The sequence below is a fragment of the Gopherus evgoodei genome, chromosome 1 (assembly GCF_007399415.2).
Source record: "Gopherus evgoodei ecotype Sinaloan lineage chromosome 1, rGopEvg1_v1.p, whole genome shotgun sequence".
Classification (NCBI taxonomy): Eukaryota; Metazoa; Chordata; order Testudines; family Testudinidae; genus Gopherus; species Gopherus evgoodei.
Genome location: NC_044322.1, coordinates 144721579 through 144736884, shown reverse-complemented (window position 1 = coordinate 144736884; position 15306 = coordinate 144721579). Strand labels below are relative to the sequence as shown.

The 15306-nt window shown below is 40.8% G+C and overlaps 1 protein-coding gene across 3 annotated transcripts in view; it reads right to left on the bottom strand.

Moving 5' to 3' along the window:
* POLA1 (DNA polymerase alpha 1, catalytic subunit) overlaps positions 1-15306 on the bottom strand; it is a 347695-nt gene that overhangs the window by 292869 nt on the left and 39520 nt on the right. For 2 of the 3 annotated variants that reach the window (XM_030575194.1, XM_030575203.1), the window contains exons 15-20: positions 8853-9010; positions 7019-7103; positions 5365-5426; positions 3714-3803; positions 2026-2142; positions 598-773 (exon numbers count right to left, since the gene is read on the bottom strand). In XM_030575194.1, the coding sequence (XP_030431054.1) occupies positions 598-773; positions 2026-2142; positions 3714-3803; positions 5365-5426; positions 7019-7103; positions 8853-9010 (688 nt within the window). The remainder of the gene's footprint in view (positions 1-597; positions 774-2025; positions 2143-3713; positions 3804-5364; positions 5427-7018; positions 7104-8852; positions 9011-15306) is intronic. The other variant, XM_030575210.1, reaches the window with a different exon arrangement.

Here is a 15306-nt window from a genome sequence, read left to right as displayed (position 1 = left end):
AGGGAGAATGGCAAGTTTAAACCTAAAACATGTTGGTATGAATTTTGCAGAAGAGTAAGCCCAAATTCTGTATCATGGCTCTAAAATCTCTGCAGTGTACCTGTGCCAAATTATGAAGCAAACTCATTTAGTTGCAAATAGTAATTCAAGGATTAATAGAATAAACAATGTACCTAAAGTAACATTTTCACAATGTATCTCTATCTGAATGAAGTAAGCCACGATCAGCAGCACTGTTCTGAGAAACAATGTTTGGAAAATACTTCTATAAGATGAAAAATACTAGGCATTAGTACTCTGCTACTCAATCGCACATCTGCCCGATAAACCAAGTACAAAATTGTATATACACCTCTACCCTGATATAACGCAAAATTTGGATATAACGCGGTAAAGCAGTGCTCCGGGAGGGAAGGGCTGCACACTCCGGCGGATCAAAGCAAGTTCGATATAACGCGGTTTCACCTATAATGCAGTAAGATTTTTTGGCTCCCGAGGACAGCGTTATATTGGGGTAGAGGTGTATATAGACAAATTAAATTAAATGCTGCTCCAGTCTCCAACACAGAACTGTGTAAAAAAAGCTGAGCATTATACCTGTACATATTTCTTATCTCTTCTGGTGGAATTGTTACCCTCTCGATTTTCAAAATCTGATGGACCAATTCAGATAAATGGTAGCTCTTGCAGCGAATTAATTCCTTGGCCGAAATTTCCACATCACAGATCATCCGACCACAGGCTGCATTCCTTTCAGCAAAACCGCCTCGACCCTTATCCATGCAAAAAAACAAAACAAAAACCCATCACGTACTCAAATATATGCATACGGCGCTTCATCCAAAAAGGCCACTCAAGGCAGTTGGAATGTCCCATTTAAATCAATGGATCTTGGATCAGGTCCTAAAGGAATATTAGATATATTTCAGCAAAGCCTGTGGATATAAAGGACTGAGCACGTGACTCCCTTTAATAGCTGAGACTCAATCTTGCAAACCCTTGCATGTGCTTAATTTTATTATTATGTAGCCCCACTGAAATGTTACAACTCTCAGTAACAAAATGAAGCATATGCAGAAGGGTTTGCAAGATCAGGAAACTAAGAATGAATGTCTGGCACAGAATCTGAATTTTTTTTTTTTAAGACCATAATTTTTGCATGCTAACAAGCAGTTTAGTATTTGACAGCACAAAAAGTCATAACAATGACAGGGGAGGAGAACAAAAACACGTTGGTGGGGAAGACAGAGAATGAAACGGACACAAAAAAGTATCAGCAACGTGTGGTGAAGGGAAGAAGAGAGAGAGAAGATAAACAAAAATGAATGTTTAACTTAAAGTGGAATTTTTGCTATCAATTTAATTACCGATAAATATTTTAATTGTCTTTATAGTTAATAAAACAAAAGTAACTCCTCCCCTTAAAAAAAATTTCAATTGTCTTTCCCCTACCTTTTCCAATTTCAAAAAGAATGTGTATGCAGCATGAGGAAATTCTTATAAAAAAGAGACATTAAAGCACTGAAGTGTTTTGTGGTTGTGATGAAAACAGAAAAAAGCATAGGCCTCAAAAAAAAAAAAAGCTATGTAAGAGGGGGGAGCTGTAGTTACGTATTCAGAATGTCATGTTCTCAGAATAAGAACGTAATAAAACTAGTGAAATATAATTGAACTACTCTCTATGGGATGATTCACCAGTCAATCCAAGCCACATTTTCCCCTCATTATACAGTTGCACTAGACAAAAAGACAAAGACATCTTTTCTCTATTACAGTTATTAATCTGTCATTACCACCATCTAGTTAAGAAACGTAAACTAAATTTGCCTAACTTGAAAATTAGTTTAGCTTATTACTATAATAAAATAGTCATACAAAACATTCATTATGTCTGAACTGGGATGCAAGAAATCCAACATGACCAACAGTCAAAATACATCAGAGGCATTAAAATACATTAGCTACATTAATTCATTTTAATCAATGCAACGTAAAAGAACTTGAGAGACTTAAGCAATCTTTTACCCCAAGCTTTGGCATAATGGACCTCCTCAGTCGACCTATCTTAGACCAGTGAGGGACTTTGCTCACATTAATTCTCTGCAGCAGCACTTCCAGATCAAAGCCATAAATATTATGACCCTTGCCACAAAAAGAAAGCAACAGAAAAAGGTTATAACAAATGCAAATTCAAGGACTTACTTTCATGTGTTTAGAATTCCTTTGCCCTTTGTATTTTTTTTTTAAATCTAATTGATGGCATCATCAGCATACCTCTTATTGGAAGTCCTTACTTCTAAGGGAATTTATTCATCAGCAGTACTCATTAGTCCTGACATTAACAACACTGCACAGCAGAATACTGAAATAAACTTTGTTTCATTATAATTGGCTCTCAGTTTATACAGGTTCTTTCAATTTCATTCTCATGCCTCACAGCTAAAGACAGATCTCAATTTAAATTTTCTATTTAACCACATGTGAAGATATATTTAAATAATTCCTTCTCCCTCCACTCATGAAACCCTCCAACTACTGATGTAAGTCATATATTCAGGGTATCCTAGTAATACCATATTCAATTTATCATGGTACATAAAGGCAGAGTTCTGACATATTTAAATCAAACACTGCTAAACAATGCCTTTTAATCTAGCACCATCTGGAAAGTTCAGATATGAAGAGAAACATAACCATTTGTTCCCTGAAGGTACTAGTCCTAATCCTCAGCTGAAACCACAAAGAACACAGCACAACTAAGGAAGTGGGAGTGCAGAAGTATTTTTAAAGACACCTTTCTGCTCTTGAAGAAAGGTCATTGTGCACCAGGCTGAAGTCAGTGGGAACTGCAGGTGCTTAGCTCTGAAAAATCAGGCCACTCAGTTACCTAACTTGCGGTATCCAAAATTTTAAAGTGTTAATCTCAGCATTTTCACTGACAGTCTTTCCACAACAATTATAAAACTACTAGGGAGGTACATGGATATTTGTTGCCAGCCATTATTAATTTTGCCAGCACTGCTCACTTCAGTAATTTGGTTATCCCTCCATCCTATTTATTTATTATTATTTTTTGTGAATGTTTTTTATAAAGTCTGCTCCGTGTTATTCAAAAAGAGTTTCAAAAACAATTTAAGGATACTCAGTAAAGTACATTCACTGATAATTTAAAATATCCTAATCATTTAAAAGGAAATTAATTATTAAAGTAAAAATAAATCTCACATTTCCCATATAAAGCATTTATCAAGTACAAAGAAAGGCTTATTGCCACAAAATAAACTTAACTGACCAATGGACTTTTTAAAAATATATTTTGTCTTGATTTTGTTATCAAACTATCCAAATGACATTAACAGAAATTACATGAGTATTTGGACAGATGATGAATAGACCCATAGGTATCAATATTCCACCTTCTCTGGTAAACCCAAAAGCTCTTTTTTAAAAATTAAGGAAGGTCGTTATGTTTTCAATAATATTTAAAGTGATATGGGCTACAACATACTCCTGAAGAGCAATTCAATATCATAGATTTAAGTATGTACACCTGTTCTATTTTATAACCACTAAAGCACGTTAAAATCATGATGCAGAGTGACATAAAAGTAAAAGCTTTAAGGACACAAAGAAACCAAGAATTAAGTTAACATCTGCCCAGTCAACATATTTCTTAGTTTATATCTATTAAAGTCAAGTTACTAGCTACTCACCACAATAATATCTGGATCAATTTTGTGAATCTTCGCAAGGAAAAAACCCAGCAATGTCCTTTCTGTTGCAGCAATCTCTACGTTAGAATTCTAAGAGGAGCAAGAGGGAGTACCTGGTTTCAATGACCCAATAAATATTAGAAGTATAAAATGAAAACCCTCTCCCTCATTCATGAGTTATAAGACTACAACAAACACTGTAGAGTTTTTTCCTTCATAACTGAAGCCTTCTTGTTCTCATGCACATGGCTATAGAAAGCTTTTCTCACATACCGTTTTCTGCTTTGCTTTTTGGTTTCAAAGAGTTTCAAGAATCTTGTTAGGAGTCATGAACAGCAAGACAGTGCTACATATGATATACATAACATTGGCCCACAGGCTTAATATCACACACACTAAAAGGGTAGGTTACATTTTTTGTTCTGCCAAACTTTTTAGAGCCACTTTAAAAATGAAAAGAGGATTTTTTTTAAAGAAATTTTGATGGACTTTATGCACATGAAAATGAGAGTCCACAGGGGCAGGCAAAGATTTTGGCCTGAGGGCTGCATCCGGTTTCCAAAATTGTATGGACGACGGGTTAGGGGAGGCTGTGCCTCCCCTAACAGCCAGGCATGGCCCTGCCCCCACACCCATCTGACCCCCCCATGCTTCTCACTCACTGATGCCCCCCCCGCCACGACTCCTGCACCATCCCCCTGCCCCCTGTCCCATGATGCGCCGCACCCCACCCACCCCCCCCGGGACTCCTGCCCCATCCAACTACCCCTTCTCCCTGTTCCCTGACTGCCCCCAGAACTCTTTCCCCACCCCGCCACCCCATCCAACCCCTTCTTTCCTTCCTGACTGCCCCCCCAGGACTCCTGTCCACATTCAACCCTCCTATTGCCCGCCCTCTGACTGTATCAACCCCTATCCACATCCCCACCCCCTGACCACCACCCTGAACTCCCCTGCCCTCTATGCAACCCCCCCACTCCCTGAGCCCTACCGTGCTGCCTGGAGTACTGGTGGCTGGCGGCTCTACAGCCGCGCTGCCCAGAGCGGGCAGGACAGGCAGTCATGCTGTCCAGCTGGAGCCAGCCACGCCACCACACAACACAGAGCCCCGGCTCTGCAGCTGCACTGCCCCAGGAGCTGGCAGCCCCGTCACCCAGAGCATTGTGCCAGTGGTGGAGTGAGCTGAGTCTGTGGGGGAGGGGGAACAGCAGGGGAGAAGCCAGGGGCTAGCATCCAGGGGCAGGAGCTTAGGGGCCGGGCAGGAGGGTCCCATAGGCCAGATGTGGCCCACAGGCCGTAGTTTGCCCATCTCTGGTCTAACAAAAGCAGCATGAAATAAGTATAACAAAATAAAATACTATGTAAAACTGCCCCATAAAGCTCTGCCGATGTACCTCAAATCTTATCTGTAACATTCTTCCTGAACCTTTTGAACTGCCAACTGTGCCAAATTATATGACAGTTTTGTAATATAAGTACTGACAGATCAGAAGGTATGTTTTCAAAGATGATGTAAAGTAAAGATCTGAATGTACATTTTCAGAGACAAAAGCTAGCGCTGTAAACTGCTCCACCCAAAACTCTTCTCCCACAATTCAAAGGCAGTATCTCATAAGGCATTCTATTCTGAACGCTAAGAAAAAAAAGTTACCTTGCTTTTAATGATTTCGCTGAAGTCATAAGGGAAAATACAATCATTTGGTTTGGAAATACCTGCAAAAGAAATAAGTGGTTTGGTCTCACTTGAGCATATGGTATGAAAAGCAATGTCATTTGTTAGAAGTTAGGTTTTTTTGGTAAGAATATCTTTTTAAATTTAAGAGTCTTCGGATCAATGGGTCTGGAAGAAATGACGCCTTATCTTACTATGTAGTAACTGTATGCTTGGCACTGTACAAGATACAAAATGAAATCAAGTCCATGCCAAGACTCATCAATTGAATTAAAATGAAGCTATCTACTATAAAACTAAATTCAAGAGTTTAAACTTGATTAAAATGATAGTTTTCTGGGCTGGAAATTGATGAGTCACTAAGCCAGAACACACAAGCAGAAGACAATCTAATCTAACATCTTGCTTGTAAGAGGGACATCTATTTAAAAAAAAAAAAAGTCTCAGCTACGTTTAAAGACATTTAAACTCTACCATGGCTTTTGAGTTAAAAGTACATGGATTTTATGTTTTTCAGAGTGGCATTTAGTTTAAAAGAAGTTAGCAATAAATAAATCCAATAAAAGTAAAACTATTAGATGTAGGGTTGGCAGAATTAGATTTTTTAAATAACTGACGTATCAGTTTATTTTTAAGCATTTTTTTTTCTATTTTTAAACATTCACAGTTGTGGGAAATTATGGGGGGAATCAGGAAAAAAGAGGAGGGGCAGGCAAAATGATTTAACCAGTAGATGTTGAGATTCAAAAAGTTAAAGCTTTGTAACTGTTAAAACAAAAAGTGTCGACATCCCGTGTTAAAATATACAAATTAATATCCATAAATCATACTCTATTAAGTTCCCAAGCATTACTTTTCTTACTTTGTCTATCTGTAAATTTTGATCATCATCAATGGAAATATTTTTTCGTCATTTGCGTGAGTGGTGAAATTGATATTTATAAATCTTTATCAATAAAAATCTAATCCTTTGAAACCTAAACCCTAATTATAAGTCATTAGCCGTTCTCAAACTGTGCCATGGGAGCACTTGTAGTTCACATTCTAGCTCCTCTATGGGCCTCCAAAACTCTACATGATCATCGTTTGGGATCTGGGGCTACGTAAAGGCATTCTGGGCTGATAATCCAGTTGACCACACCCATATGCTCAGCTGTGCATCCTTTAAGTTTTCATAATTCTTAATTTCATATTACTGTCTTGAGATCTCAGCTCAGCCTTTTAAAAAGGAGTTCAACTGAAGCTATTGCTGGCCTGCTTCTAGCTGAACTTTTACTTTAAAAGAAAGAACTGTTTTTAAATTAAATAATTAAAAAAAAAAAAAAGGCAACAAGCAGGAGGAGAAAGAGAAGCAGAGAATATTAGGAGGGAGGTTACTTTGCCTTCACAGACAAACCCTAAAGATTTCTACCAAATAAATGTCATAGCAACTAAGTTTAAAAACAGAGAGGAAACCATGGGGTAGTGAAAAAAGATTCACACACCTCACCTAATTAGCTCTCTCCCCATCACCACTCAGGCATCATCCATTATTGCTTACAGACTGTGGGGAAAGGACTGTTCACATATAAATTCTTGCCTGCATTTCTCTCCAATAAAATTGCTCTGCCCATAACTTGGTCCAATTACTCACCACAAAAGTGTGTCTGGAAAGGAGGCTGAGGAGGTGCTTTATCCAAACAAAATCTTTGATGGACTAGAGCTGCAACAGCCATGACCTACACCAAGAAATGAGAAATACTATGATAATATGCATCTGCATATTTACATCAGGTTAACAGTATCAAATTGCCTTTATCCCTCCACTTGCTTTTGAACAGCCTTCTCCAATTATTCCTCCTTTTTAAAAAAAGGCAATTGCCTACTTTAAGTGAATTTCAGCTGCAAATTGCTCAAGTTTTCAACATTGTTTTTTGACTGTAAGTAGCACAGCTACCAGTCAAGAAATACTACTACCGGATTTTGATATCAAATACAGAACCAGGTGAAGAGAGGCAACCCTGCTTCATGAAGAATTTTGGTATTTCAAGATTGAGTTTTGTTCTGATTTGGAACAAAACTCCAAACTGTTGACATTTTCTGCAAATAGGAAATGAAGCACCAAAGAATGGGGGACAGAGCCTGTGGTCCCCAACCCTGGGACACTCTGGTAAGATGACTGCCTGGAACCCTAGGGTGCCAAAGAGGCACAAGCTCTCAGCTCACTGAGGAGCCAGAAGCCTGGAAAGAGCAGGCTCTTCAGCAAGCCACTAGACCAGCTGCTGAGGGTGCAGGCAGGCAAACTGGCAGATTCCGTTGGAACCTGCTCTCCACAGAGTGTTTCAGTTTTGGTGAATTGGCCAAACTCTGACAAAAAATGTTTTGCTGGAATGCTTCTGACCAGTTTTAATAAGAGAGAGTTTGCTGGAAACAATTGTCTGTATAAATAATCTGCGACGTTACATATAATCCACACTGGTATCTTGTACTACAGGCTAGTAGGTCAGTACTAGCCTTAGCTTTTTTGAAACTTTATTCTTGTTAGTGCAAGTTTTAGAAAGTTAACACAGTGAGGCCAACTTGTTAGCATGTTTAAAATATAAAAAGTTTAAAGCATTTAATTACAATGGGTAGTCTAAAGCAGTGGTGGGCAACCTATGGTCCACGGGCTGCACACGGCCCGTCAGGGTAATCTGCTGGCAGGCTGTGAGATAGTGTTTAAATTGACCACCCACAGGCACAGCCGCCCGCAGCTCCCAACGGCCGCGGTTCACCGTTCCCAGCCAATGGCAGCTTCAGGAAGCAGCGTGGGCCACAGAGACGTGCTGGACACCGGTTCCCACAGCTCCCATTGGCCAGGAACAGCAAACCACAGCCAGTGGGAGCTGCAGGCAGCCATGCCTGTGGACAGTCAATGTAAACACTGTCTTGTGGCCTGCCAGTGGATTACCCTGATGGGCCATGTGCGGCGTGCAGGCCCACGTTGCCCACCTCAATGTAAAATCCACTGCTGTGGTTTTCTATCTTGATGAATAAAAAGTGGCAGCAGCACAACAGCTAGTATGCGAGTTTAAATGTTTCCCATTATGCTTTAAAAATGTATCAGAGGTAATCCTTTATTTTAATCAGAATATATAATATGTAAAAGCCACTTTACTGGGTATATATAATCTGTTGTGTGTTTCTTTAAAAGAAAAAGATTTATTTAGTCTACTATAACCAAAGATTTCATTTTGAGGTGTTTTCCATAAAACAAAAAACAACAAAATTTTATATACAAACAGACCCTGATCTAGTAATGAGCTCTGAGCAGATGGATACATCAGACCACAGAGGGGTTGACCTGCACAGCTCTCATTGCAGAATCAGATCCACAGAATCAGGTCTATTGCAGACATTTGGCTGGTGAAGTTCTTCCAGTTACTAATTCTTACTTAGCATATGCCATACAAAAAAAATCAAACTCATCACCAAAGCTGATGATTTACCTCATGCTGATGAGTCTTCACATTCTGAATTGTCCTCACGCTGAGAGACATGATCACAAGAGGAGGAGGAGGAGGAGGATCTTTAACTACATTCACCAACTCAGGTTTCAGTGCCATTGCCTCCACCTTACACCAACTGACTGAATAACTCAAGGGCTCTGTGGAAACAAATGAGCCATTTAAAAGAACAATAAGGTCATGATGGGGGGAGGAGGGGGAGGAAATGGTTACCTTACAATAACTGGTTCTCCAATTTGTTTTGTCCATGTGAATCCCTCTAAGTACACCTGAGAGATGAAAATCATCCAATAGCAGCATCTGTTTGTGCCCTGTATGTCCTTGTGTCCCCTAACCAAGGGCAGAGAAGCCATAACCATCAGTCAGTTCCCTTGCTCATTCAGAATAATCATTTAAGGGAGATTCTGAAAAAACAGGGAAGAAGGGCAGGTTGTAGGATCCACACCAACAAAATATCCTGAAAAAACAGTTACTATAAGGTAAGTAACTGTTTTTCATTTTTTGAACACTTGTCTATGTGGATACCACTTTTAGGTGACTGGCAAGCAGTGCCTTATCTAGAAGGTCGGATTGAGGAGTCCACACTACTTCTAACTAGCTATTTTAACACTGCCCTCCCAAATTTGGCATCTGCTCTTGCAGCCAGGTCAAGGACATAATGTTTAACAAAAGTGTTTACTTCAAATGGTGGCCTTGCAGTTCTGAGATAATGTGGATACTTCCTCACCTGCTAAAGCCTGAGCTCTAGTCAAATGACCTGTGGTATTCAGAGGAAAAGAAACACCAGCCATATGACAGAAGAATGAAATACACTAGGTGATCCATTTAAATATTCTCTGGGGAAAAAATGGCATGTCCTCTGGAACCACTACTTATAACAACAAAAAAGGCAGGGGCATTGTTTATAATGGGCTTTGTCCTAGTCAGGTAGCATACTAAGACCCTCAACACAGCTAAAATATAAAGTTTCTTCTCCTCTGAGTTCACTGACCCTTCTGTCTGACTTAGTGGGGATGATAAAAAGCTGTCTTGAGAGTAAGGTGGTATAGAGGATTCAAAGGGAGGCCTCAAAGGACAATATTATGACCCCATTTGAGAGGTGGCTCTGTAAATCAGTAGGAAACAATGCTTAAAACTCTGGATGCTATAGTGTAGGATAAAAACTAACATGACTCAGGGTAGGTGGCATGCCAGAATTTCTACAAGGGGGGGCTGTAATTGAACTGAATGAGAATCCAGAAAAATGGAGATGGATGATATAATCAAAGATCTTGGTAACAGGAACGTCCAACGGATCAAGGCTGCACTAGGCTGCCCCAAAAGAAAATCCTTCCACCTCCAAGTAGATTTTTCATTACTCATCATGGACTCCTGCATCACCATAGGATTTCTCATACATATAACAATCTCTGTCAGTGCCACTTAACCAGCCAACATCCAAGCTGCCAAGTGTAAATTTCAAGTGTGGGGTCAATGTGACCTTTGTTTGGTGACATTATTTCTGAACGGTTTGGAATTGCTATTGGAGGCTGAGTTGACATTTGGAAGTGACCCATTAGCCAAAAATACCTCAGCCAACAAGGAACTATCGGGATCTGCTGCATTCGGACTTTCCATATCATCCTGGATATTAGAGGGATGGGGACTTTGATTCCATCACATAAGAAAGGTGTCTTGCATGGATCCTGGGCTCAGATCCCCTTTGAAACGAAGAAGACTGGGCACTTTGGGAGTGTCTACACTGCAGCTAGAAGCAAGTCCCAGCCCAGGTAGAGACACTCATGTAAGCAGGACAAGGGCTATCATGCTAAAAATACTAGTGTGGACATTGCAGCTCAGGCTCTCAAACTCATCCAACTACCTAGGCTTAAGGCCTTGAGCTGCAAGCCTTAGCACCAACATCCACACTGCTATTTTTATGGCACTAACTTAATCCCCGCTACTAAGTCTCTGTCCACTCGGGCTGGGAGCGTGAATATACACTGTGTGTTCTCTTGGATGGTGACTAGGCTTATAATGGGATTTCCCCACTGCTGAAATATTGGTCTGAGGAGGGAGCTCTTCTGACGCCATTTATGACAGGTGATAGATTGTCTGCTGAAAAAATCCACTAAATTATTGTTGGCTCCCGGAAGATGAAGAGCAATTGTCCATTTTACCATGTCCATAATCTGATTGCTTCTTGGCACAAGGACAAAGGATGGGCACCTCCCTCGTAGATTACATCATCCATCATAGATGGATCTGTACAGTGAAATTCTCTAAAAGCCAGGGGCAATGCTTTGCAAGCTAATCTGACTGCTTGGATTTCTAGGACATATATGATGAGACTCATCTTCTTCTGGGACCATATCCCATGTGCCTGAAGATTATGGTATGAGCACCTCAACAGTTCCTACGGAGTCTAATCAATGCCTTTGTGGTGAGGGGCCCCTTTTTGAAGATTCTGAGCATCTGTCCATGAATTTAGAAATCACCAAATACATGAGCTACAACTTCAACAAATGCACCCATTTGATGTTCCACAGGTTGATACAGGACTGGCTGAGATTGGATGTAACAGACACAGGTGATGGCTAGTGTCATCACATAAGTGAAAGATGTTGCAGCCTTACAGTTGAAGACAGGTTCTTGAGTGACTGATTTATCTTGATGTTGGAAAAGACTGTCTAAATAGACAGAAGCTTCTCTTCTGGAAAGTATGCCTTTGCCAATTTGTATTCTTTGTCTGCAACAGGCTGAGTGATGATTTCTTGTAGTTTATGGTAAGGTCCAGCTCTCTAAACAGGTGGAGGACAAAGTTCAGAGGTGTACCAACATTCTGATGGTTCCTGCCACCAATTAGCCAATCATCTAGATATGAATAAACAAATGCCTTGCTTCCTTAAAAAGTGAAGTTACCATAGCTAAATATTTTGGGAGGACTCTCAGTGCTATACAGAGGCTGAACAGCAGTATCTTGTATTGATAACAACTGGGCCCTCCTGAGAATTGCAGATATATCCTATGGGCTGGTTGGATTGTAATATGGAATCTTGAAGGTAGACAGCCAGAAAACAGTGTCTTAAGCCTGCAAGCAAAGTATGATGGAGGCTGAAATTACCATTCTGGGAATCTCAAGAATTTGTTCAGTCCTCTCCAGCTGAGGATAGGACAAAGATCCTATTTTTCTTCATAGTAAGGAAGCATCAGGCATCTTTTTAAAAAAATTCCACCTCCTCTACACTTCCGAGGAGAAGGAAGGAGGCCGCTAATTCTTTCAGCTGGTTTTCAGGAGAAGGGTCACTGCAGATGGATGGGGGAGAGGAGGCAGAGACTGGAATTGCATAGCCTTCCTACAGAAGAGGACTTCTAGCACCCATTTATTGTTGGTTATTCCAGTCCAAACATGACAAAATAGGAAAAGATGGCATTCAAAGATAGGGTTCAGGGATGGTTCTAGTCTGGCTAGGTTATGACTCTTGACCTTTATGTCAAACATGCTGTCTCAATAAAGCCACAGTGGCTGGTGACTGCAGCAGGTGGCCTCCTTTGAGTACATATGGGTTTCATCCTCAGAGGATAATCAGGAGGCCATTGTTGAGAATAGGTGGACTCAGATTGAAATCTCTGGGGATTTATACCATGGCCCTGATATGCAAGTTGTTCAGATGTCAATGTGGCTTTGGAGTCTTTCAAGGAACGCAAGACTTTGTCTGATCAACTGCAAAATAAGTCTGCCCTCTCAAAAGGGCAATTCCTTTAAGTGTTATGTATCTCCTTTGTGATGCCTGACACTTCAAGCCACAAAGCCTCTCCACTGTAGCTGCCATAAGCCACACAGCAAGCTGCGGTATCAAAAATGTCCATAGCCACTTGGAGAGATGGATTTTGCCACCAGTTGCCATTCAAAGATTACAGACTTTAATTCCTCTTTAGCTTCTGGAGGAAGCTTGTTCACAGAGGAAGATAACTTGGTCCCATGCCAAAAAGTCATACTTCATGAACAATGCTTAGAAATTGCTATGAGTAGTTGGAGCAAAGTACAGGAGTAAGCTTTCCTTCAAACGAGATCAAGCTTTCTGGAGACTTATCTTCAGAAGCAGCATGTGGTGGGCCAGGCTGCCTAGCTTTCTCTTATGCCACAGGGACTATCAAAGACACAGGGATCAGAGGTATACAGGATGGTTCGAAAGCCCCTCTATTAAATTTAATATCTTCCCCACCCACCCCATTTGCTTTGCAGGTGGGTGAGGATATCAGGGCCCTGGTATCTTTAGCTGGCTCCAAAATGCCTTCATTTATAGGCCTTGCTAAACTGCCCAAAAGAGGAGGAAGGCAAATAATTGATGGGCCTTTTCCACAATCACTGATGTCTCAATCTCCAAGGTATCAACAATTCAAGATATCAGGTCTTGAAAAGTTCTGAAATCATCTGGAGCTGGTATGAGGGCAAAAGAGCCTGCCTTTTCAGGACATGATGATGATGGGTCTGTGGGAGAAGTTGAAAGGTACCGGTCCAGTGGTTCAGGACCTAATTCCTCTTTATCCACTCTCATTCCTGAGAACTTCCATGGAAGGTCTTGAAACTTGAAGCCATAGAAGAATGAGACCTACATCTGTGCAACAATCGAGAAGGAGACCCATGTCTAAAAGCAGCCTAGTAAGCCTAAATAGTCATAGCTGGAAAGTTGTATGAATATGGTTAACCAGGTTAGTTAAGATACAGTTGGCTGGGCCCCTGCCATCCATATGGTGGGTAAGCTAGGGCTCTGAAATGAGGGATTCTGGTCTGGAGGAATGAATCATCTCCTGATCTAGGAGAGTGATGAGGTGAAGGCTCCCAGCGGCACTGGATGGAGAAGAAAGTATGGTCAGGAAAAGGTCTCCTCTATCTGCAGTGCTGATCCCTCAGGTAATGTTTGTACCAGGAGCATAGACATTTGAGTCAGTGCCAGATGATGCACACTCAGTAGAAAAAATGGTATAGGAAAAGAGAACTTCCATCACCAATAATGCAAAGCCAGAACAAACAGTTAGTTCCTCAGTTGATAGTGTCAGTATTTCAATTTTTGGTTTCAAGGAATCTGTATCAGATGTAGGGACCAGAATAGCCTCAGAGCCCTTCAGTGCCAAGAAGAAAGTTGAATCATTGTCACTTGCCCCTTTAGTATGAGAGGACTTCACTCTCCTCCAAAGAGCTGAGTGTAAAGGAAATAGCTCTCCTTGCGGCCTCTCAATTTTTCCTTTCTCAAGGAAGAAAGATCTGTACCAGGTACCATGTTTGATCCAATGCTCTATCTCCTTTACCTCAGTGTGGAAGAGGCAGTACTTGTCTTTGTTGCTGGAGCAACTAATAGTGCTGAGCTTGTCTTTGACTACCAAGTCTTATGGCCAGTGGATCCCAGATTTGACTTCTTATGGATACCAGTCTTTGCCGCTGCATCCTGGATGTCATGGGAGCATACAGAGTATGATGTGGAAAGTCCCATCTTGGAGCTCCACGCCCATTTTTGTGGGTCTGAAATGCCCCTCACAGGCTGCTCTATAAGACACAAATTTTAGCCTCTCGATTTTCTTGTTCTGGAGAAGAGACAACTGGCAGATGGAGCATCTCTTAGGCACAAGGCTCTCACCAAAACAAAAACAAACTGTCTGGAAGGGGAATAAGCCAGTCACAAGATGGGCAGGATTTGAAACTGCTGTTTTAAGTGGTTATGGCACAAGGTGCTGAGAGAAAATAAGGTTGTTTTTCTTTTTAAACAAAGAATAAATGTAAAGAAAAAATTAAAGAAAATGGGAGAGATATTTAAGGAATTAACCCTAACAAGCTATATAAGGATAGATTTGGAGAATGGACTAAGGGGCAGCAGGCAGATTCCTAGTTCCATCTCACTGCCATAGCTGGTAAGAGGAACTAAGAGATGGTTGCAACTGCTCAGCCCTTTATGCGCTGGGGTTCCTGGGAACATGAAGACATGGAGAGAGTAGGCATGGCACCGGAGACACTAATATTCAAAGATTCTGAATGTATATGAGGTGCACTTGCACACAGAGTTGGATCCCCACAGACAAAACACTCAAACAATGACCTAAGTTGAAAGCACACAGGGTGTTTCCAACCGTGTCATTTTGTGTAAAATATTGATGGAGTAATTTGTACTGGGTATTATCCTGAAACAGTTCCAGAAGTCAGAGTAAAGTTAAAATTAAACACTTATGATCAGACATTGTCTTTAAGCCAAGCACGTCAACTGCCTAAATTCCTGTAACATTCTACACTGTGGCATTGCTGGAGCTAAACTGACACTCAGAACCATTTAGAAATTTGGTCACAGAATCAAATCAAATTTTTCCTTCCCACTCCTCTTTAAGGGGGTATCACAAGTCCAGTCACCTTACTACTGTGGTGCCATTGCCCACAGGCTATACCTTTTTGTATAAAAAAAGTGACATT